This window comes from Pteropus medius, unplaced genomic scaffold, assembly GCF_902729225.1.
Source record: "Pteropus medius unplaced genomic scaffold, Ma_sr-lr_union100, whole genome shotgun sequence".
Lineage (NCBI taxonomy): Eukaryota > Metazoa > Chordata > Mammalia > Chiroptera > Pteropodidae > Pteropus > Pteropus medius.
The window spans coordinates 12,872,889-12,897,897 of NW_024347788.1; the positions used below are offsets into that span (position 1 = coordinate 12,872,889).

Here is a 25,009-nt window from a genome sequence, read left to right on the forward strand (position 1 = left end):
CGCCATAGCTAAGACCATTAAATGGCAGATTTAAATGGCTACCTTTGCTGATAGCCATGGAGCATCTGTGCTGTGCCGGGCACTGTTTTGGGGGCTGGGGGTATAGAAGTTACACGTGGACGAGCACCAGGGAGGAGGGTGCCTGCCCCACTCCGGGCAGGAAGGCAAGGTCCTCCCCCACCTCTGCCAGAGCCAGATGGTGGCGTCTGGCCCAGGGCCCAGGTCACCTCCCTGCCTCCTTAATAACCGTGCATCGTTTCCCATTCTAATAATAATAACACCGTGTAACGTGTTTCATCACGTCAGGCATGGACTTCTCACGTTCACCTTTGAGTGTCCCTGGTGTGGGGATGGCTTACGACCGGTCCTAAGAGGCCCGCAGGCCACGTTCCGTTTTCTTTTCCAGCGTCGCAGAGGCAAGCATGCGTCTTCAGCCGACGGTGTCCGAATCTGGACGTTCGTCCAGGTGCAGATGCGCACGGCAGAGAAGGACGTAGCGGGCGGGCCGAGGGCGTTTGCGGTCAGGGCCTCTCTCCAGGGAGAGAAGAGCTGGGTGACGCGGGGGACACGCCGCGTGGGTGTCTGGCCTGCGAGGCTTCCAGCCAGAGGGGCAGCAGGTGCAGTGCTGTGCGGATGGGTCTGCAGGACGTCAGGGACGCCGGGTTAAGCCCTGGGGAGAGAGTCCCTGGGGACGAGCCCCAGCGTTTGGCAGGAGAGAGAGTAGGGAGGACCCGCAGGAGCTGGGACGCCGGGAGGAGACGCCGGGAGGAGACGCCGGGAGGAGACGCCGGGAGGGGTCCCCGGGGTGCAGGGCGGCGGCTGGTCTGACTCTGTTCGAGGAGCAATCCGACCAGTATGTGAGGTCCCGACGGCTGGGAGGGAGGAGAGGCCGGGCGGAGGCGGCGGGCAGGTGGACAGGAGGCGGGAGGTGCCTCGGGGCGGGAAGGACTCAGCGAAGGAAGGTGGTTGAAGGCGGAGCTGGCAGGCGGTGTGGACTGAATACCCCCGTGCAGGTGCGCTGCTGTCAGGCGTGACCGCGGGGTCGGTGGGACGTGGTCTGGGGCGGGACCTTCCCCGTCACCACGTGCAGCGTGCGGTGCACCCCGGGCACGCGATCTGGGCATGCCCGGGGGGGAGGGGCTGCGCTGCGGGCCCCCGGCCCCTCGCGCTCGCCCCCTCGCCCGCTCCAGGCTCCGCGCCCTGGGGACTGACGGCCTCCCTGGCTCTCAGCAGGAGGAGCCGCTCAGGGGCCGGGCGAGGCGGCGCACCCCGGGCCCCTCTCCTGCGGGCGCCGAGGTAGAGGCTTCTCCCCGGTGTCCCCTGACCCCGTCCCGCCTACGGGCGAACCCGGGCGTGACCTGTAGACCCACGGCCGGCAGCCCAGGTGTGGGGTCCTAACCAGCCTTTGCAGTTCGCTCAGTCTGGCACATTGTGCCCGCTGTCGCCTGCATGACACCTTCCCCCTCTCAGCACCCCAAGAGCGCTTTGCTCCTGGGCGCTGGTGCGCGGAGTCTGGGGGGCGGTTAAGGACTAGGCCAGGGCGGCATGGGCGGAGGGGGCGCGCGGAGGGGCCGGCAGCCAGTTCCCCCCGGGCTTCCTTCTCGATTCAGCACCGCTACAATCAGCCGCCGGGCCGAGTGAGAGGGGGCGGCGAAGCAGGGCGGGTGAAGGCCGGGCCAGGGGAACTGGGGTGAAGGGGTGTGGGGTGAAGCGGGGCCGGGGCGAAGGCGGCGGCAGAAGGCACAGTCACCACACGGCCGGCGGCGCCGAGGACCTCCACGCGTGGCACAGCGTCGTCGTCCTTGCTCTGGCCGGGGCAGTAGCCGTCCCAGCAGCGTTCACCGCTCAGACGTGCACTTCCTGCCCCGGGAAGAAAGTGGGAAGGGCTCGGCCAGGTGTGGCCACAGCAGCAGTGACGGTCAGGGAATACTGTTTCCTCGGACATAGGCTTATGTGGAATAAGCGGCTCTGAAGGAGCGAGATGTCTTTATAAACACTTTGAAGAAATTACACAAAATCACAAAATCATCTCAATATTTAATTTTGTCACTAACTGTGAAAATCTAGCAATCAGGTAATTTTTGCATTAAGGATTATATGTCGACCTGAAAATGAAGTGAAGCCTTAGAAAAAAAGCCTGATTCGTCCTGTCCTATAGAGGTGACATTCTGGAAACATGGTGCCATGAGGAAGGGCCCTGAGGGGTGTCTCCTGAGCTAGCTTGTCTAAGAATTCCCCTCCAGAGAAGTCGCGAGCATTCCTGTGTATTTCGAGGTGATGCTGCAGGCCTCTGAATGCCACTGGGACCCCAGGTCCTGAAGTGAGTGTTGTCCCCGGGTCTGCCGGGCTGCCACGGGGCACTCAGAGCCCCTCGGTCTGTGGGGAAGCGGAGACCACCCCGCGTCCTGCCGCTTAAACGGGAGCATGCAGATCTCTGGGGGAAGGGTCCCCTGGGAAGCGCCTGGGATGGCGGAGGCCCGGCCACTCTGGTTCATGGGGAATCTCGTCCTCGATGTGACCAGAAGGAGCTCGTGGAGGACTCCCAGCCCAAGGGGACGATGATGTCACCACCAGCCCAGTTTTCTGCCCTGGAACTGAGCAGTGAAGAACCTGCCCCTGTCTTTTCTTACCGCGGAGATTAAAAGCCAATGTCAACCATAACTTAGCTTTAGACCAGAAAGAAAGAAAAACAGAACGGGAGGCAAGCGGTCTGTCATTTTTTTCTCCTGACGGGAAAACACCTTATCAACAGTGATACCCAATGGCTGACTGCCGCCGACGCAGTGCAGATGCCACCGTCAGCTCGTGACGCCTGCGTGGCTCTGGGACAGAATGAGAGAGAGTGACCTGGGCTGCCAGCAAGGGAGCCTCACAGGGCATGCAGAGGAGCAGTGCTCATTACAGACGAAGGACCTGAGACTCGGAGCCAGACAGAACCGCCCACGACGCACGCCACCACCGCCTGGGCCACCACCGCGTGGGCCACCACCGCAGACGCAAACAGGAATCTCCAGGTCAGGAGCAGAGGGCAGTGAGCAGAGCCTGTTGTTGACCGAATCCCCAACGTGGGAAGCAGAAGGAATTCTATGGGAGGTGATTATGGGGGAACGCTGAGCAGTGGCGGCCCCACCACGGTGGCCAAAACGTGGATGAAATGCGAAGAATTTTGAAGAAATAGAAAAAGATATCGATTTTATGTCAATAGCTACGAATTTACAAAAATCAAGTTTGTTTCATTTCTTTAAATTTTTATCAAAATGTGATTTTCTAACCTTCTGAGCTATGCATAAAATGTATTTCTTAGATTATCATTAAAAAAACTAGGTTACTACTCTAGGATTTTAAGTAAACTTTTTTTTTTTAGTGACTTGTTCCCACATCTTAATATGAGTTCCATATACCATATGCTATTGGAGAAGCCTGGTCATAACCCCTTATTCATTGATACTGTGTATTCTTCAGTGATTAAGTGGACATGCTGTGTGCACATGTGTGTGATTAGTCATTATGCTGCCAAATATAGCAGTAGATCCATTTCACATACAGTGCAGAATAGAAATATGATTCCATTGTGAAAAAGGTTAACTTTCAATAATAAGCAGGGACAGTCTTTGTAAACTTGTCCGTTCGTATGTTTGCGTCAGAGGACCTGGCAGTAATACTCCACAAAAGCCACCACATACGATTTCCGGTGTTGTTAGTATATTTCCATTGATCAGCCCCCCTCGACGTGAGTTTCCTTTAAGCCTCTGTATCCCATTTGCGTGCATCCGCACCCCAAATGTTTTAGGAAGGTGTATTTCTCTGAGAAGACGTCCATTATTTCTGTCACATTCGGCTCTCTCCGTGCCTCTCCGCTACTGTAATACCTAGACCAAAAGAGGGTGGACGTGTCACCAAACAACCTGCTACGTCCGTGTTCTGCTCATCTGTCGGTCGATAACTGCCGAAGTGCTCTCCTGGTCCATAGCATGACGTCATAGTTTTCCAAATAGGGATCCGCAAGGGTCAGACAGAAGCTGGGGCGCACCTGCAGGGTGTGTGCGTTTTGGGGCGGTGGAGGTGGGGGCTGTCGGTAACTCATTAAAGGCCAGGTAGTCCAGTAGACATTGTTTGGGACTTTTAAAATGTGTATGACGTTCAGAGAAATCGTCTTAATGTCGTATTTCATGTCCCAGAGGAATGTCACCTATTTTCTAATGAAACTCAGATGCCATCGCCGGACGAAGTGACCCGACAGAGTCCGAGGCCCTTGACAGAGAGTCCACTTCAGATGCGGACACTCCTGTCCCTTACCGCTCAGGTCTCGAGTCCCTCGCCGCTTCTCCCAGCTCCGACAGCAGGCGCTGACACGCATGCACCCCTCCGTCCTCTGGAGAGAGTTTTGAAATGAGCTCTTGTTTTATTTCTGAATCTGGTTAAGATAGCTTATTAGTAGCTTGAGTAAATGAAATACTTAATTTCACATTTTTGTGAAATTTGAACAAAACTTCATGAAAGAGATCAGTGTTCACTGCTATTTCATGAACATCCTTATTTTGCAGGATCGTGTCAGGTTAGATTTGCAGAGCGTGGCCTGATACTTGATCTAACTACTTGATCTAATTACGAGCGGTTTCTCGTACACTGCATTCATGCAGAAGGGTCCCCGTGGAGTGTAAAATAATCTTTCTGTTCAAGAGTCAGTGAGCACTAAGAAGCTTCTTTCTTTTCCATCTCTTTAAAATATTTTTTGCTATTCGATTATGGGTGTCTTCACTTTAAATCTTTCAAAAATGTACCTGTTGGAAATGTTGAATAGGTAAATAGTATTAGCACTATTAATTTTTCGTGATTATTTCTAGGTTACTTAAGAAGGGACAGAGTCATCTACTTACACAGATCCTCAGCTTTTCCTCATCTTCAAGTCCTCAGATGCGCTTCTCACTTTATTTGTGGCATTTTATGATTTGGAATGAAGTAGGATGGCCTTAAAATTACAAGCACGATAAAGTCTGAGCGGTCTTCGTAATGCTTACCCATCATTTTAAATGGCAGTGTAACTAGACACAGCCCAGTAAACGGAACTAGGCACCGGCTACTGATCACAGAGCTGCGATCGTTAAGACTGACTCTGCCCTGGACGGCACGTGTGACTTCACGGCGCGTGTCATTGGTATGCTCTCAGCGAGTTCAGCTATAGGGCAGTGCCGCCAACCACCCAGGGGTTTCCCAGACTTTATTTTATTCAGAGAAAAATACATTCCGCATAAATAGACTAGACGAGGCAATATTTGGCATTATCAAACGAATATAACAAACTTTTTTTTAAATTGTGGTATATTTACATTTTGTACTTAGAGGCAAGTTAGTTTCCCAGTCTGACAAACAGGTTTCTCTGTTGTAGTTAAAACTTAGTATATTAAAACATTTATGTTTTAAAAAGCGGTAACTTATTTTTAAAAGAATTTGCTCTAAAAGGCCGCTGGAGAGTGCTTTTTCACCAACAACTGGTAGCGTGAGATGATATTTCTGATTGTTTACGTGTCCGAAAACAGTTAAGTGACTTAGGTGTGTGTTTGCGTGGGCCCGAATTAATCAGATTAAACAAAAGTGCCACTGTCCTGGGACTAGAGGAGACGACCCCGTCACCCACATCCACGCGGTGAGCGGTCTGGGCCGAGCAGACAGTCGGACACTCACTGTATGACGATCGATTTCGCCGCCCCCCCCCCACCAAAATGAAACACATATCACGCAAAGGCTCCTGCTTGAATGTTGGTAGCACTTTATGTACATAGTCCCATCCGGAAACGACTCAAATGTCCATTAATCGTAATCAGATAAACACGCTCTGTCCACACGATGGCCTGCCGTTCAGCCATGCAAAGTAGCAGCTGCTGAATGCAAGACACGGTGAATCCCCAAACCGATAAGCAAATGCAAGAAGCCAGAGGTTCCGTTCGCAGAAATTCCAGGAGGGGGGCACCTGGTGGCAGAAATATGTTCCTGGTTGCTGGGAGCCTGGGCGAGGCAGCAGGTGTCACTCAAAAGCAGCAGGAGGGACCTTTCACAGGAACCGGAAGGTTCTAGAGCATGATTTCACTGGTGGGTGCACGGTTATCAACTTTAGTGGAATTCATCAAATTATGTAAAAACTCATTAAATTTTTCATTTAAATATGGCGAATTTTATTGTGCATAATTTACGCTTGAATCGAATTGATTAAAAATTGGGGGATCTGAAATGAATAATCATAAGTGACTGGAAAATAATTGCTTCTATTTAATTAATTTTTAATCCGTAGTACTGTGTAACTAGTATAGGTGGGAACATATTTTATAAAAATGAGAATCAAAGAAATGGAGAAAAACAGACTTGACAGACTTCATTATTTTTCAGCTAGGTTCCAAAATGACGGGTCTCGATCTAGCCCCGGCGTCTTTCTCTCTTTTTGAAAACTGAGCCATCTTTTTGCTGTCTTCTGGGAATTTTTTGATAGTGTAAGTTGTAATTTAGAGTTTACTGACACAGATTCAGTCGCGGGATTGCCAATGTGCCCATGAGTCTTTTGAAAAGATTCTTATCAATGAGCATTTTCTGAAAACCGAGCAGGAAATCGCGTTCTGGACATTTCCCTCCACACGCCACCGATGAACTCAAGCGTTTTACAGGACAGCGAGCGGGCCCGGCACTGTCCTGCGGATGACGCGGGAGCCTGGCTCTGCAGGAAGTTCCCAGCCCCTTCGGGGAGGGACCGGCCAGACCTGGGACCAGAGGGCCGCGTTCCAGGGAGAACAGTGGCCCGCGGGAGGTCAGCGGCCGGACGTTCGTTCAGGGGAGCGGCGGTTGGATCCGGCGACAGAAACCATTCCCAGGAACTTTCAGCGCCTATGCCCTAGAAGCGTGGGCAGCTCATCCCGGGGTTTGGGGCAGAGTCGGCAGAGTTGAGCTTTTAACCTAGCGGGCTGACATTTAATGGCGTGTGCGCCATCGTCGCCTCTCTCCCCTGCTTGATGCAGACGAAGCGCTGCAGGAGAGGGCAGGGCGGGTGCTGCTGCTCTTCATTCCGCTCATGACGCAGGGGCGTGGACACTGATGAAGTGAGCCCTTGGGTGCCCCTCGGCCCCCGTCTGCCCTTCGCAGGGCTTCCTCAGAGCCGTGGGGTCCGCAGAGCCCCCGCTTCCCCCCGCTGGGGCATCTGTCCATGTCCCATCCTGTCCTCACCCCCTTCCCTCTGGGAGGCCCTGGCCACCCACACACCCGGTCTCCCAGGAGCGGCCCTTGTGCGAAGCATTTTCTCCTAGACTTAGCTCTCAACTATCTTGAATGATCAGTTTAACAGAAAAATGTTGCCTGCAAATTCCATAAAATCTTAAACATACCATTTTCATTTTCCACCCTAAAAATGAGTGCAGAACCAACCAAACGCATTTATTAGCATAATGAAATCACCCTCGCAATAAAAGTTCACACAGGTCTTAGCGCCTTTTTTAACATAAATTTATTTCTTAAATTAGTTTCAAGTATACAGTACATGGGTTAGACATCTATAACGTTCATAAGACGATCCCCCCAATTGCTCCCTCCCGCCCCTGGCCCTCCTCTTAGCCACCAAATTAATGCCGACTGCGTTCCCTCCTCCATGCTCCCCGTGCCCAACTATCAACTACTAATTTGTGCTTCTTTAACCCTTCACCCATTCTCCAGCCCCAATCCCCCTCCTCTGCTCGTCACCAAATTGTCCTCTACATTTGTGAGTCCGTTTTTGATTAGTTTGTTCTTTTTGTTCCTTAGATTCCGCATATAAGTGAAATCATGTGGTATTTATCTTTCTCTGTCTGACTTATTTCACTCAGCATAAGAACCTCTAGGTCCATCCATATCGTCGCAAATGGTAGGATTTCATTTTTTTTAATGGCTGAGTAATAATCCATTGTATATGTGAACTATGATTTCTTTATCCAGTCGTCTGTCGATGAGCATTTAGGTTGCTTCCATATCTTGGCTGTTGTAAATTGTGCTGCCATGAATATTGGAGTGCATAGATCTTTACGAATTATTGTTTTGGTTTTCTTTGGATAAATACCCAGAAGTGCAATTGCTGGGTCAAAAGGTAGACCCCTTTTTAATTTTTTGAGGACCCTCCATACCGTTTTCCATTGTGGCTGCACTAATTTGCAATCCCACCAACAACGTATGATGGCTCCCTTTTCTCCACATCCTCACCAACACTTGCTTAGTGCCTTTTTTATAATGTACAGCGCAGAAAAAAATCTCTAAATATGTAGTATTCACCTTTTTAATGTAATATAAAACCTGATTATTAGGTTAATAATTTGAAAGTATGACAAAGATATAGGGACTCAACATTTCAAAATGCGACTCGCTTTTCAACCAAAATAGTAGGCGTACACGTTTTTAATACTGCTATAGGCATGTATTTTATTAGATACCTTTTTTTTAGACGTTTCCGATGTAGAGATAAGTTGGGAGGGCAGCAGAGTCCCCACATGGCCCACACGGGTTCCCGCTGTTTGTGGGCGCCTTTGTCACGACTTTGAGACACTATCAGCGGAAGCCTGTGTTCACTCAGGTCACATGGCTCTTAACTGATGGCCTCTTTCTGTTCCAGGACCCGGACAGGATGCACAGCACACTTAGTCACACGCCTCCCTGGGCCTGCCCCTGGTTGGGACCTTGACAGAGTCGCAGAGAACTCTTAGGCACGTCTGCAGAAAGTCCCCCAAGAGCGGTTTGTTTGATGGCGGTTTCTCAGGATTAGGTGGGGCTGCAGTTTCTTCTGAGAAATCACACGGAGTAGTCCTGCCTTTCGTGACTTCTCAGATGACTCGGGGGAGGGGTTTACCTTGACAATGCTCAAGATGCCTGACTTGTCAACTCACAGCAATTAAAATCGCAACAGCAAGGGTGTTACCCTTAGCAAGCCGGCAGAGAACTGTGCCACCGGCCCCAGTGAGCACTGTGCCCTGCAGAGCAGCTGGTTATGGCGCCTCGTGTTGGTGAGCGTGTGGCAGTGAATCTATGTGTGCAGAAGGATTTTTTTAACTTGTTCGCTTTTTGATATTTCGTAAAAATATGTCCTATTTCTTAGAAATTTGCAGGTGAGTCAGCAAATCTGAATCATTTTCCTCTTTTTATCCATTTTTTTTTCCATTTTTCCTCTTATTGAGAAAATGGGTCATGACTGTTTTAAAGGGATCGCCCAGAAATGAGATTTTCCAGCTACGTGAGTTTCCTAGTTATCTGGGCATTACTTGATTTCCACATGGAAATACGCGTATACACCTTTGTCAAAAATCAGTATGTGTGTGTGCGTTTAAAAACAAACAATGCGTATATTATTATTACTTTAAAGTAGAAAGTCCAGAATGGTGAAAATATTTCATTCCTTTTTGATAACTCGGGTTCATCTGGCAATCAGGAACTTCATCCTTTTCGGTTACTCATTTTAGCAATTGCAATGTGGTGGGTTATGTTTGTAATGTTTAAAGTGGGCATAAATTTGAGACTAAACCAGGAGCATCTGGTCAGGCCAGACTGTGAACCTGAGGGGCCCGCCGTGTGACGATGATGGCTTGGCCACGCTGAAACGGCACGTGCCAGGCAGACAGCTGACGTTCCCGCTGAGTTCAGGGACCGTGGAGCAGCCCAGCTCTGTCATCGTGGGCCCCCGCCAGGGCAAGGCTACTCATTTTACTGCCACACATAGTCTTAGAATTCAATTGCAACCAAAAAAAAAAATGTATTAAATATACACACAGCTTGAATATAAAACAAAAATTATTTTCCCGAGATTCTACTAATTCATTCTGAAAAACCAAACTGCATTCGTTATACCTTCCATACCTTTCGTTTGTTCTGAGAAGCTTTTCAGGACCTATTTGGCTCTTTTAAGTGTTTTCCGTGGTTGGGAATGTATATTGGAAACATTCTGGGCTAGTGGAAGAGTCAGGTCTGCGGATTCAGGTAACTCACCTTCCTCCCGGTCTCCTGATTCCTGCCGGCGCTCGTGTGCGGAGTCACGTGCATCTGATCACTGGTGGGGAAGTTCGCGGGATCCCCAGACACTCGGTGCCTGCTTCTCTTGCTCAGGTGTGCAGCAGCAGGGCCTTCCGGAAGTTACGGAACCGTGTGGCAGACATGCCGGCCGGTCCACTTCACTGAGACGCGTGCGCGGTTGGGTCCAGATCTTCAGCTCCGAGCCAGTCCTTTCAAGTCCCAAATCGGTGCTTCTAGATCAGCAGAGAGAGCAGGGATTTGGCCAAGTAAACGTGGCCTCTTGCTGTCGCTTACACAGTGTCTTGAATAAAATCCTCACATTTCCAGTGAAAGCTAAGTTCCCGGCTCAGCTTCCTGGCATCACCACAAACACAGTTCTCGACTGCAACAGCGCTTATAAGTACCTCGGACGGCGCTGACTTTGGAGACGGATGGTGCCATCGTCTCCGTGAGGCCGCAGGGGTGATGAGCTGAAGCTGCCGTTTCCGAGATGCTGTGTCTCCTGGGTTTTCAGGACGCAGACTTTCACCCTGGGCCACAGAGGGGCACGGGAGGCGGACTGGACATCATCCCAACTCACCTCGGCTGTTGACGACGCCTTTGAAAGCATCTCATTTCTGTTTTGGTTAAACAAAGCACCTGTGTGCGAAAAGCAACTACAGTATTTTATGCACGCAGCGGAATCCGCCCTGAACACCACGATGACGTGTGGTCACACGCGGCTTTGGCAAGCCGGGCGGCCGTGAGAGCCATCTCCTGCTTTCTGGGGTTAGGTTCCTGATCGTGACACAGAGGACATAGACGTGGGCGCCTCGGCCATGCCCACGTGCCTGGTCTGGCTCTGTCCCCGGTCCTGTGTGGGAGCCTGTGCTGTGTTCGTGGGAAGGGCGGGGGCTGCCAAGGGCAAGGCTGGTCGATACCACTCGTGGGCTGCTTCCTGCCTTCTAAAGACGACGAGAGGAAATGCCAGGTGCTGGCGTTTTCACAGCGATGTCCTGTGTATGGAAAGTGGCTGGTCGGTCTTCTCGTGGGGGTGACTGAACTCAGGAATTACCTGTGTCACCATCTGGATGACATCACTTCTAATCAACTTCGTAATAATTTTAAAACTCCGAATTCTCCCACAGTAAGCGAGACCTCGGCAGTCTAGTGCATGTTGCATGTCAAACAGAAACATGTGGCCTTGTCAAGAACAGATGCAGCGTGACAACTGAAACCCGTGGGAATGGAACGTGGTTCGCTTTACAGGTGTCCTCCTGACAGATCACTCTCAGCGACATCGGCCCCGGTCATCCAAGGCTCACCCGCCGAGCTGTGGAGAAGATGCTCTCTCCGTGTGATGATGGGCGAATGTAATTCTAGGATTTGCTTTTGTTCGTTGAGCACTTTTATCCAAAGAACTTCCCTAAGTGCCTTTGGATTAGAAGAGAGACAACTCGCTAACGCTGTCAACGGATTTCTCGTCTGCTCGTGGAAACAGGCCACGGGGAGCAGAGAGCCATCAGCACTGTGCGCTCTGCGTTGCTGGCTGCCTCGCTCAGCCTGTCATTAACATCAGAGCCGGTGTCACCAGTGAGAAAGCAGGGACCGTAGTGTTTGGAGAAATGGACCACTTCTCTGGGTGGATCCCAGTATGTCAGCTGCGACGTCCCGTGGTCTGTTCTGTGACACAGTCCGGAGAGGTGGGCTGTGACTCCGATGGGACAGGTACGTCTCGTCTCTTCTCTTCCTTTTCAGTGCTTTTGAAAGTCTTATGTGCGCCGAACACATCCGTGCGCAGACACGGGTGCTTGGAAATGCATCTGAGTTACGCACTAACTGGTTTCTACCTTCCGAGATGCTCTCTCTCTCTTAGTGCCGAGACATAAGGATTACATCCAACCCATGTTCTCATCTGGCAGAATATGGTTTTATCACGTTGTCATGAACACATGAGGATGCCTTTCCAAACAAAATAGATGCATTTTATTAGTTAAAAAATAAGTATTTTTCATTTTCCAGCTATCATTTGTGTATTTTTCAATTTGCCCAGATCTCAGCGTGGGACAAGGGCTTCATTAAACACCTGAGTGTAGGAAACCACTTCTCACAAGAACAACCTTTACATACTCATAAAATGCATCGTTATTGTAATACAAAGTATTTTGTCTTTTCAGATAATGAAAGATCGACTTCTGTCTTATCCTACCCACCCTACCTTGAATCTGGGGACCGTTAGAAGTGGGGGAAAGGTTCTATGAATGAGTGAGTGCTTTGGACGTGTGATAGGCAGAAATACAGACCACAAATGTGTATGCAAATCCAGACTCGACGGCATTCCTTGGAAATAATGTCGAGGAGCCTCTGCTGCGCGCTGGTCCCCCGGACAGGGACAGCAGGCTTAACAGTCGGCAACGCAGACGCTCCCGGAACCTACAGCAAAGTCAGGAGATGCAGGTGCTGCACAGTGACAGGCCTTACGGCTGAGAGGAGAGGGCGGCTCGTGGAGCCCACGACGCCTTCCGCCCCAGAGCCGGGGCAGCTGGAGTCAGGACAGCAGCCGCCACGCGAATGGGCGGACGGGCGAGGGCGGACGGGGTGTGTGTCACACACACGCAGCCGAGAAGCGAGGGCCGTGTCAGGCAGCAGGGGGCGGGCACACCCCGGCTTGGGTGGCCATGACGGAAGATGCCCCGTAGCTGCCACTGCCCAGGCTGGGAAGCTTTCTAAGTCCGGCGGGAGAATCTGGGCTAAGAATAGAGGCGATCGCCAGAGGCAGCTCCAGCAAGGCGGGATGTGGGACGCGGGACGCGGGACACGCAGGACGCTGGACGCGGGACACTGGACGCAGGACGCAGGACGATCCTTCGGCGGCAGCGTGGGAAGCAGCGAGATCACTCAGACGGCTCCGGTGACAATGAATCACGTGGACAGCGAACATGAGACCCTGACCGAGGCTCAACACAGAACGTTTGGGGGAAGCCGCAGACACACTTTCGCGTGGTGCATTCGAGGGCGAGGAGGAGGGTGACCGTGTGGCCCTTGTGTGCTCCTGGGGCGGCCCTAAAACGGTCTTTCTCGCAAAATTTGTTAATCACGGGGTCGCGAAGACCGATGGTTGGCATTTCGTCGCTAAGTTCTAAATCTGAGGCTTCAGAAGGTCACAAAGACATAGCACCAGGAGAGACACTGACAGCTACCTGAGGCCACCCCCTTCTGCTCATCGATGAGGTTGTCAGATGATGAGCTTAGGGTTTTGCAGCGGGTCGGCGCTGAGGCTGCGATGAGGAGGCTTCGTCCGTGAGGACGGCGCATCGATGGCTGTTACGGCACGTCCTTTATTTCAAAACTGGAGCTCCTTTAAATGGCGACGGGGCCGACGGCAGAAGCGGACGGCCTCATGGATGTCCCTAAACGTCCTGCCGCGTCTCTGAGGGGGCAGAGTGGGGGCATGAGCACGCCGCGTCGGCGACCCCCGAGAGCCGTCCAGCGCGTGCCCGACGTGTCGGGCGAACTCTAACCCTAACGCCAGCGGCGGCTTCGCGTCAGCGCGGCTTCTGCCTGACCCCTCAGTGCAAGATCGTCGCCCGAGTGCGTGTTCCAGTCTGGGAAGCGGGGCCCACACTTCCGATCAAAGCGACAGGCGCTCCGTGCTCCGCCTCCCCGTGGGGCCCCAGCTAAACAGCAAGCAGCGTGGCTAACGGGACAGGCGAACCGGGGGCCGTCCGTGAGCAGAGAAACAGCCTCAGCTGGGGGCGAGGACGTCCGGTGGGAAGGGGAGCAGGCAGGGTCTGCCAAGGGAGGTGCCGGTCACTGCGTTTCTCGCCAGAGGAGGCCGTGCCACCAAAGGGCAGGCCGAGGCCACTGTTTGGAGCAGGCGGTCGGGGTGCACGGCAGGCAGCAGCATGCTCCCCAGGGACTCGGCAGGGCAAGGAAGCAGACGCACGCGCAACACGCTGCTCGTGCGGTGGCCCAGGGGACCCGTGCCGGAGCTGCGACGAACCCCGCCCCCCGCCCCCGGCCTTTCGGGGACAAAGCCGGTTTCTGCGACTCGGTCTGGAACGTCGACTCCGTGAACCTCCCGTCCTAGCTCCCCCGTGGCCGGTGGGCCGCTTCCAGGTTGGTGCTGCTGGGACCGTGTTCTGACACCAGACCACGCGCGTGCTCCCTGGACCCAGCCGAGTCACCGCAGCCATCCCCACGCTGGCCTCCAGCACATGGCTCCTCCGGGAAAAACACCCCTCGTAGAAGATGAGAAACTTACAGACGAAGGACAGGCCGGCCACCCAGCAGAGCAGAGCAGAGGGCAGCACTTGCCGGTGGCCCCCGCCCACGACCCTACACGGCATGTGTCACAGCCGCGCACAGGGACGCTTCAGGAAGCTCGCCGGCCCCCTCTCGTGTGCTCACTGCTGTCCTTCCAGCCCTGAACCCCAACAGCCCGCACTGCGGGAGGCCTGCCCACCCTGGGCCCGGCCCTGGGCCCAGCCCTGGTCCCGCTGGCTCCTCCAGTGAGGGACTTCGCACGTCCTCGCAGTCAGGAAGGTGATAGAATCGACGTAAACTGGTTTCGACAATTACATACTACCAAAATTAGAGGATAATTTCCCCTTTGGGCTTTGTAAAACAACGTTTCACTAAATATAAACAATAATCTCAACAGCATGTACTTTTAGGAACTATTTGCCAACAGGAAAAGAGCAATAAAAATGAATAGCCTCTTAACAGCTCAGAATATACGGCGGCAGCATAATTCCGACGTTAAGGTCGGGCGGGGAAACGTGTCAGGGCGTGTAGCAGCCAGCGACATCCCGGCCGGGTGGGCGGCCCACGGGCTCGAGAGGCCGGAGCCGGCCGTGTGGCGCAGCTTCCTGCCCTGCTCCGTGAATACCGTGTCTTTCGTTCACGTTCTCTCGGTCTGCTTGGGCTGCCGTAACGGTGCCACCGAGTGTGTGACCGAACCGACGCACCTTATTCCCACCGCTCTGAAGCCCGGACGTCGCCGGTCGAGGCACCCTCAGGTTCGACGGCTCCCGAGGCCCCGCTCCGTGGCCACAGCCGGCTGTCCTCTCCCTGAGCCTGTCTCTCTGACGAGGCACCTGTCTCTTGGATCGGAGCCCGCTCCTGCGACCACATTTAACTGTAATGAGCTCCATAAAGGCCCCATCTCCAAATACAGCCACGTGAGGGTTAGAGGTTCAGAGCTTCAGCCTCTGAACTGTGGGGGGATGTAATTCAGTCCGGAGCAACTCCGAGTAACTATCAATCAGCAGTTAATTCAGTATTGTATTACCAGATACGTACTTGCTCTATAGATAACTGGGTTGCCAGCTTAGGACAGAGCCATATGCTCGTATAAAATAACATTATCTTATAAGAAGTGCTTCACAGGAACACATGCGTGAGCGGATGACATGCCAGCTCCGTGGAGGTGACCTAACGGAGGGCCTGTGGGCAGAGCCAAGATTATTTTCCAGACGCTATCTGGGCTCACTCTGATGCACAGATAATTGGATAATCAAGTGCCCAAATGTTGCGCCTAATTGTAGAGCAAAGTTGAAAAAAGTAGCCCAGAAAAAATGTTTAAATTGCGCATAGCTATATGTCCCTTTCAATCACAAAATGATCTTTATAAAGTAGTCACGAGATATGTATCGTAGAAGATATAGTAAACATAGAATATTTATCTTTAGTACGATATAATAAATATGAAGTAGACTTTGGTAAAGAAATTAAACAAAATATCTGTCTTGGTAAAAACAATATGTGGTATTTCTTTACAAGCGGCATAATGTCCTGTCTCAGAAAAACATGGGCCAGGAGCACACTCGGAGAGAACGGTAAGTCGCCAGGCGTGCGAAGCACTATGAAACATGGCAGCTTCCATTCTGGGACAGTGAACGTCATTAGGAAAAGCTGGCAACGGGGCCAGTCATTTATTAAACCTGCTCCCGAGTTTCTGAAATTGAAATTGTCTTCTTTGTTTCTTGAATATGCATCTTTTTCTCTTCTTTGTGGCAACCACCTAAATGTGTTTTGAAGTGGAGAAAATACGAAGCAGTCGGAAGGTGACAGGTGAGAGAGAACCGTGAATTGTTATCTACTCCAACCAGAGACGCCTCGCACCTGCCCGATTGTCATGGCGGAATTAAGAATACAGAATTAACTAAAAAATGGTTTGATTCATGATCATCTCAAGCAGGCTCTTAGTTTTTTAACCTCATTAATTTTCCCGCCTATGTGAAAATCGTTCTAGTAATATATTTTGCCTGAAATAGCATTTTCTTTGATTTATCCTTAGCTCCCAACTTATTCCCAAGAAATTTTAAAGAAATTTATTTCTGAAAACAACACAAAATAGCAAAATACTTAAATACGGTACTAGCCGACACTGTCACATGCATTAAAAATGATTTTATGTTTGAGAGGTGATTTTCGTTTCCATGGACATGGTATTTTTCGTAAGGTTAAATTCAGTTTCTAATGTTGCTAGTGTTTCGTGGCAGACACTCTGGATTGGCTGTGCAAATACCACTTTAAAAACTCCATCTTCCTTTGTCTTCCTCCGTAAAGAGTCTGGGAAGCACTAATATTCTCTTTCCAGGACCCTTCGGAGGTAGCAATGGCCAGGTGACCTGCAGGAGACAGGGATCTAGAAGCAGAAGTGACTAGAGAGGGCCTCCAGAAATGGCTTATTTTTAAAAAAGTGCTGCCGGCTGGGGGACTTTGACTCTCTGAGACCCAGCAGCCACTCTGCACCACGAGGCCGTCCCCTTTACGATGGTGGCCGGCACATTCAGGGCGATGGAGAAGAAAACTGGGGAGTCCGTGGTCTTGCTGATCTAACCCATTAGCCTATCTTGGATTTTCTACCTCTATCTTTCTTGTTACATGAGGAAAATAAAGTACTTATTAATTTAAGCCAATGTTCATTGAACGTTTTTGGTTACTAGCAGCCGGATGCAGTGAAATGACGTTCACAATATTTGGTGACATTTACTATGACCCGTGAAAAGAGAATGGATTGACCGCTGAGATTACTGCACTGTTTTGTACCAGTTTGAATCATTGGTCGATTTATTGCACACGCTCAATCATTTCTATGTGATCATTTTTAAATAAGCATAAGTCACCTTTGCTTCAGTCCAAATTAAGGGCCGCGTTTGGGTAACGACTTCACTGTTCCCTTGAGAGCACATGCTACCCGTTTGTTCGTGGAACGTTTATTCCCGGAGGTTGGTGAACGGTCCGGGCCAGTGATTTTTCAGGCCGTCCCCTCCGGATCTGCATTCTAGAGCCGACAGGGTCCGGGAAAGCGTTTGCGGGAGGCGAGGGGCTTGAATTCTGGGAGCTGGTGGGTCGAGCCCCGAGCTCCACAAGGATCATGAGATCGGCCGCTTCTCATCCCTCCGCTGCCCCGCGAGCGCCTCGTCCTGAACCGGGTGCCGTCCCCCGACGGCTTCTTGACTCCTGCCCCGTCACTGGCTCTGAAAGGCTCGTGGGGAAGTCCTGCGCAGCTCAGACCTGAGGACGCGCGATGGGCGGGTGGAGGCCCTAGGTGGGTCTGCGGTCGGGGCCAGGCCGGGGCCACTCACGTGGACAGGTGCGGCGGCCAAGGCAAGGAGGAGTCTGCTGAACTCTGCTGTGGTTAGAAATGCTTTGTTCTCTAAAGCCCGAGAGTCGGTCTCTCCACCCCAAAGCTCGCGATCCACGGCAAAGACCACGATCGTGCAGAGGCGTCTCCAACGCCTCGGATGTTGCATTCTGTCCTAGTAATGCATAGCTGGATGAACCCGGACCAGCCCGGACTGAGTTTCCCAAGTTGAAAGCCGCCTTCTGTTTTTTTCGGCTTCAGTCGTCCGGAAACTGGGGCGCAGTCATGCTGGGCGTTGGTTACAAGGTGGGAATTAACACTGCAGAGCAGCAGATCGAGTCCAGAGGAGGCCACTTTGTCACCGCACGGAGGAAGGCCACAGCGCCGCCCCTGGCTGATCGGCGGCCTGGCTCGTCCCTGAGGCCGGGTGTCCCCAGCCTGGCTGCAGTGCAGCGTGACTGCCGGCTCCAGCGCGGACCTTTCTGCGTGGCCTACAGGCCGCACACTCGGGGCCGGACACCCTACAGGTGAAGTGCCGAGTGACTTCCCCTTGGGCGCTGGTTTTTATTTTAAGGACATCGGACATTTAGTACTCACTGTAGAATGCCTTCCACGAGACAGGTGTCTCCGCAGGTGGCCTGTGACGGTCATCCATCACAGACCGTTCAGATACTAGACGATGCCCCTCCTGGGGACGATACGTTACTCTCGGCCCTGGATCCTGGTTTGGAATTTATCTTCTGCTGGTCTTCTCAAGACAGCAAAAGTGGTAACATCCCGCGTGGTGAGTGTCGATACCATTATGACATCAGCAGCTGACCTTGCTTCTTTGACCCTCCGATACACTTGGAAGTGAAGCCTGCCGTCCCGCAGAAAGCCAGCCATCTCTGGACCCGTCGCTGGTGTGTCTGTGTCCCCACGCTGCAGGCATTTACCTCAAAACCACCCAGAAATTCAGTTCTGAGTCACTTCTACGAGCGTTCCAAGAATGAGACCTTGACTAAAAGTGGGTAGGTTGTGGGTAACACCCAAGTCGGAACTTGCCCTGGGGGACTGCGGGGTCACTAAGTGCAAGCCCACGGAGGACTCCGGGGGGGGCACGACAGATGGCTGTTTGAGAAGCGCACGGAAGCCGCGCTGGGGGTGCCGGGACTTGCTCCCCTCCCCCAGCCTGCCCCGCCCCGCCGCCCCGACCCCCGCTTCCGCGCCAGCGGCCTGCGGAGGGATCTGCTGCAGATGTGCTCGCCCCGAAATCCTGCCCGGCGCGTCCCCGCGTCCTCCCGGCCGCCGCATCTCACGTGTCCCCCACCCCCGTGCGCAGCGCGGGGCTCGTTCTGATTTCAGCCTGACGTCGATGCTTTATCTGCTCTCCCATCCGTTACACCGTTCCCCTTGAAACTCCTTCATTTTCCTTCAAAGTTTCCTTATCTAAAATCTTATACATTTTTTAAATTCTGTTATTTCCCTCCAAATGATGTAACCCTTGTGAGCGTAAGAATTTTATCATGTCTGCCCAGTACCTTCGTCACCTAGAACAAGGCCTGATGCACAGCTGGCCCTCGAAACACTTGTATGTGAACAGATCATTTATTTTAGTTAAGACATTTTGTATAGTTAGCGTTTAAGACAGAGCCGAGTTTGACATCTATGCACCGTTTGAGTGCGTTTGTTTGCACATTGCGTTACAATTGTGTTTCAGCGAAAAGAGGTTTGATTCTGCGTGTTTTCATCTGCAGAACATAAATATGTTCATTTTGTTTCGTAAGTGGGTTTTAACATTAATTTAAGGTAAGAATATTCAAATGGGTTTAGTGACTTAAATATTCAGCAGGGAGTGAACGGGCTCCCTTGTGTTGCTTACATTAGAAACTACAAAGGTCAAAACGAAATCGGTGTTTACACTCAGAGGTAGAGACTGTGCCTGAGCCGCGGGCAGTGGCGGTGAGGACCGTGCGTCTGTGACCCGTGGCCTCCGCATTGTTGACGCATCTGTGCCGTCCTGTGCATCCCTCAAATGACAGGAAACCAAGCGCCTTCCTCTCAGGATTAAATGACCCTTTCAGAGCTTTTGTGACTAAATGTTGGATGAATTGAGTATCCTTTTGAAACTCGATGAAAATGAACATAAACATAAAGCACTTTTTGTCGTTTTGAGTGTTTGTAAAAACCTGTTCATCGTATAACTTTTTAACGGTTCCTTTGATTTCCCGTTTTCAGAGATTGACAAGGGGGGTTGCGGGGACCCGGGCGTGCCGGCCTACGGGAGGCGCACGGGGAGCCGCTTCCTCCACGGGGACACGCTGACCTTCGCGTGCCAGGCGGCCTTCGAGCTGGTGGGCGAGCGGGCCATCACGTGCCAGCAGAACAACCAGTGGTCAGGCAACAAGCCGAGCTGCGTGTGTGAGTGTCCCCGGGGCCGCCCTCCGCCTGGGCCACCCTGCCCCGCGCGCGGGGGGTGGGGGCAGTGAGTGCGCGTGCACGCAGGGGTCTCCCTCCGGGCCCTGCCACCCCTGCCCAGCGGCGTGCAGGGCCGTGCCCCGTGGGCTCTCGCTGACGGGCGGCGTGATTTGGGCGGCTGGAGAAAACGCAGCCGAGCCCCTGTGCGGGACGCGCCCCAGCACGCAGCGCGGCGTCCGACGCTGGGCCGCGAGCGGCCTCAGTGGGCGATGGCCTTCGTGGCTCAGGACGCTGGGCGGCAGAGGGACACAGCTCGGACGCATGGGCGGGAGGAGCGCTCTAGGTTTCAGGTGACGAGCCGCCTGCTCCGTCATCCAGAAGGTGTTTTAACAAGGGGAGAAACACGCGGCAGGCGACCTAAAAGCACCGCGACATCCAGAAAGAGTAGGCGACTCGACGCGGCATGCGAGGCAGAGCCACAGCCTAGAAATAGGTCCGACCGCTGTTTACTCCAAAACGGGATCAGAGACACAGAGACAGGGCTGACTTTTAAGTACACGTCCTTAAAAGGAAGTTTTCCAAGAGATTTTCGTAGTGTCCACCCAGAGCGTGGACTGAGTTTCCGAGTCTTTATTTCCCAGTAGTGACCCTGTGACTAACTAGTAAGTAACTTGAGGAAAATGCCCTTTACGGGGAAACAGAACCGCGAAGCAAAAACGTAGGCGGGAGACTGGGGGCCGGTGTCATTTTCTGGAACTCGCCCCTTCGGGCGTCAGTGTCTGCCCTCGCGAAGGCGGGGGGTCGTGCCTAGAAACGCCTCCGTTCGCGCAGGGGTCGGTCCCCCGATGGGGCGACATCGAATCAAGCCCCCTCGCCGGTGCGGCCCGGTGCTGCCCCGCCCAGTGCGGCAGTCCCTCCCTTCAGGATCTGGGGGGACAGACGGGGTCCGGCGTCAGCAGGCGGAGAAGCGGGGGGGCCCCCATCCCCCAGCGCGTCCCCCGGCCCCGCGGGCTGAGCCCCTGTCTGTCTCCGCAGTCTCGTGCCTCTTCAACTTCACCGCGTCGTCGGGCATCATCCTGTCGCCCAACTACCCCGAGGAGTATGGCAACAACATGAACTGCGTGTGGCTGGTCATCGCCGCGCCGGGCAACAGGGTGCACCTCATCTTCCACGACTTCGACGTGGAGCCGCAGTTCGACTTCCTCGCCGTCAAGGACGACGGGGCGTCCGAGGTGACCGTCCTCGGCACCTTCTCCGGCAACGAGGTGCCCGCGCAGCTGGCCAGCAGCGGCCACGTGGTGCGCCTGGAGTTCCAGTCCGACCACTCGACCACCGGCCGCGGCTTCAACATCACCTACACCAGTGAGCGCGGCCGGCGAGCTGCGGGCAGCGCCCGAGCCCGGGGCGACGGCGGGCGGCACCCTCCGCACCTGCCGCGGGGACCGGCCCTCGCGCTGTCCTCTCCAGCCTGGCCGGCCCGCCCTCCTCCTCCTCCGTTTCCTTCCTCCCCTCCTGCCCTTCCTTCCTTCCTTCCTATTTCTCTGTCCTTCCTCCCTCCTTTCCTTCTGTTCTTCTGCACTTTGTTCCTTCCATCCACTGCCCACCCCGCCCCCAGGCACCCTCCATGCAAAACACTAGTGTAGGGACGCAGATTGAGGCATTCGGGGTCGGAGCCGTGGATTGGAGCGCTAGGGCTGGCATCTACTTCGTGGATTTTGATAAGCCAGCTGATTTTTCTTTGCCTCGGATCCCTCATTTGCAAAGTAGATTATATTTGAGAACATCTCCCCAAGTGCGCTGTCCAGGGAATAAAGTCAGTGTCCTGTTAAGTATGAATTATAAGCTGTCATTCGCCACCTGCTTCTCGTAGGCACCGTGCTTAGGACTGGCCAGTAACTGTTTTGTTTAACGTCGCAGTAACTCTGGGACGCAGGCTTGAGAGCCCCCATTCTGTAGAGATGGCTGGGCTCAGATCAGTTACCTCCCTACTGGCAGGTAATTCGAATGAGACCCAGGGTTCTGACCGAGACTCCCCTGAATCCAGGGCCCTCCCCCAGCTCTTAGTGGACAGGAAAAGTGCCATCAGGCTGCCGAGTGCTGCGCACCTGACAGTCACACCTGTGCATCCACCTGTTTCAGTCGCTCTACATAGCGCATCCTGTGTAGTTAACGTATTTATCTATAAACATATCACTGAAATTTAACATAAATTGCTTCATAAGTAGCTCCTGTTTCCTTGTGAAATACTCATAATTGATGTTTGAGCGTTGAATTCTACTTTTGTTTTCCTTTTCAGCGTTTGGTCAAAACGAGTGCCATGACCCTGGTGTCCCCATCAATGGACGGCGCTTTGGCGACAGGTTTCTGCTTGGGAGTTCGGTTTCCTTCCACTGTGACGACGGCTTTGTCAAAACCCAGGGCTCAGAGTCCATCACCTGCATCCTGCAGGACGGGAATGTCGTCTGGAGCGCCACCGTCCCCCGCTGCGAAGGTGCGGCTTCACGGTCATTTCTGAGTTATTTTTCTTTGAAATGGAGCATCTGCCTGGAAACAATCAGCTGTATTGGCTTCCTGGGGCTGCCATGACAAAGGACCCCAAGGACCTGGGGTGCACACGACAGCAACGTGTTGTCTCCCTGTCCTGGAGACTGGATGGCCAACACCAGTGTGGCAGGGCGGGTTCCTCCCAGGGCCATGAGGGTGGAGCTGGGGTTTGCCGGCCATCTCGGGGCTGCTCGGCGTGCAGAAGCATCACCACGGCCCTCCCACTGAGAATGCGTCTGTATCCACATTTTCTCTGTCCAGCGGTCATGCTGGATGAGGGACACTCATGGGATCGCCCCTTAGCTAGTCACATGGGCAATGACCTTATACCTAAAGAAGGTCACATCCTAACGTGCTGGGATTAGGAACGTGGGGGACATCATTCAACCCATAACATATTCAACCCATATTTTGAAATTTCCAGTCTGGTTGCCTGTGTAAAAACAAACACACACAAACAGAAAAACAAGGAGAGTATCCCCTGTAACGTTTACCAGGTACAATGTGTTTACCTAGACTGCGTGCTCACACCGCCCCCACGCGAACGGTCCGCACACGATGAGCGAAGCACAGCTTTTGCCCAGTCATCACTGGGTGGAGGCCTTGTTAGGGGTCGCTTCTTAGAGAAGTTTTTTAAAGCCAGTATGTTTGTTCATTCCGGCAGAATTTTCTGGGTGCCAGCGCACCGTGGGCGTACATTGTGTAGATCTGGATAAAAGATGTCCCTCTCTATTTATTCTGCCTCTAACCGGCCTGTATGCTTCAGCATGGCTCAGCGTCATTAAAAATGCAGGTTATTAAGGGGGCAAGTAATTGTATAAGAATGCGTCATTAACTCTATGGCAGCAAATTTAAAGTTCAAAGAAAATTGGTATTTTCCTAGCAAAGTATAAATTGCCCGAAGTGACCCAAATAAAAAGTGCAAATTGTGAATAAACAAAGTACCATAAAAAGAGATTTGAAAAAAATATATATTAAAGATTGAAAAAGACACAGTCACCACAGAGGTGCATAAGTAAGTTCTATATTCTAAGTGTAGGGGACTTTGGGTTTGGGTATACACTTACAGATAATGGCAAGGACGGACTAACTCCTGCATGCCATTATACAAAGCCAGCATTAACGCAACATATCCGAGCCACATAATTACATTAAAAAAGCTATAGAAAAGTATGCATAATTAAGAAGGGTTTATTTTAAGGATATAATATTAGGTCATTTGTCAAATAGTAAATCACAGGAGACCTGCATTCTAAAGACCTGTTCACGATTCACTTTCCGTTGTCACCTCTGCGAATGTAGCCGTCACCGGTGCGGCTCCCCGGCTCGTCTGCATGCTGCATCTGCACCCAATGGGACCTCTCCCCTCGCCACCCCCCGTGGCTTGATGAGAGCTCGTCCTGGGTTCTGGCCAGTTAGGTGTTGGTGGCAGCGACGTGTTCCATTTCTGGCCCAGAGCCTCTTACTGCCAGCGCAAGGCCTGGTCCCTGTGCTGTGGCCCGTGGGAAGACGTGTCATGGGGCAGAGTCCCCAGGTGGGCAGCTTGCAGGAGAGTGACTCTCATTATAGCTGCCAAAATGCCAGCCGCGTTTGTCACCCCAGCATCCCTGGTCTGCGCCGACTGATGGGCAGACTCAGCACCGTCACATCAGCGTTCAGGGTTTGCTTCTGTTCACGTGCAGTGTAAAGGTTAAGGTGTCTACTTCCTCAGTGTCAAGGGATAAAAGTTCTAAAGTGGACTGTAAATTATAGCGATATATAAATGACAAGATTTAGTAAAAATAATCTGTGACAGTTTAGGCACATTCCAAGAAATAGAACAAGTCAAAAAACATTTTAACACATTTTTGTACATATGTGGGAACTGAGACCTTTAAGAAATAATTCATCTCGCAGATTTAGAAGTGTCTCGTGTCTTTTTAAATCCGTGTTTGCTATATGTTTTCTCAGATAGCATCTCTGGATAGTTTCTTAAACATGAAGTAAGTAAAATTGATATGCTTAATAATAAACAAACCAATAACAGTTCACTGGGGAATAAGTTTCGCTTTGATACTTGAACACATAGATCCGGGAACGCGGAGGAGCAGGTCCCCGCTGTGCGTGCGCGATCGCGGTCGCGGTCGCGGTCCATCCCCCACAGCCAGCGACCCGCTCACGCCCGCCTGTCGTCTTTCAGCCCCGTGCGGCGGTCACCTGACGGCTGCCAGCGGCGTCATTCTGCCTCCCGGGTGGCCAGGATACTATAAAGATTCCTTAAACTGCGAGTGGATAATTGAAGCGAAACCTGGACACTCGATCAAAATCACTTTCGATAGGTAAGGAAAAACCTCTTGTTTCTTCATTTGGACCTACCGACCCATGCGTGTCCCATGCTGTCACTTAAGTGGCTCTTAGAGCTCAGAGGTGGCCGTCGCCCGTCGGTCCCCCCGAAGGAGCTCGCGCGAAAGAAGTAGGCGCGCGCTTGACAAGTCCGTACCCTTTGGTCTTATC

General features: G+C 52.4%; 1 protein-coding gene across 1 annotated transcript in view; it reads left to right on the forward strand.

The window, feature by feature from the left end:
- Positions 1-25,009, forward strand: part of CSMD1 (CUB and Sushi multiple domains 1) — a 1,293,618-nt gene that overhangs the window by 1,040,790 nt on the left and 227,819 nt on the right. Inside the window, exons 13-16 of the mRNA XM_039877340.1 lie at positions 19,793-19,975; positions 21,008-21,334; positions 22,269-22,463; positions 24,696-24,834. Of these exons, the coding sequence (XP_039733274.1) occupies positions 19,793-19,975; positions 21,008-21,334; positions 22,269-22,463; positions 24,696-24,834 (844 nt within the window). The remainder of the gene's footprint in view (positions 1-19,792; positions 19,976-21,007; positions 21,335-22,268; positions 22,464-24,695; positions 24,835-25,009) is intronic.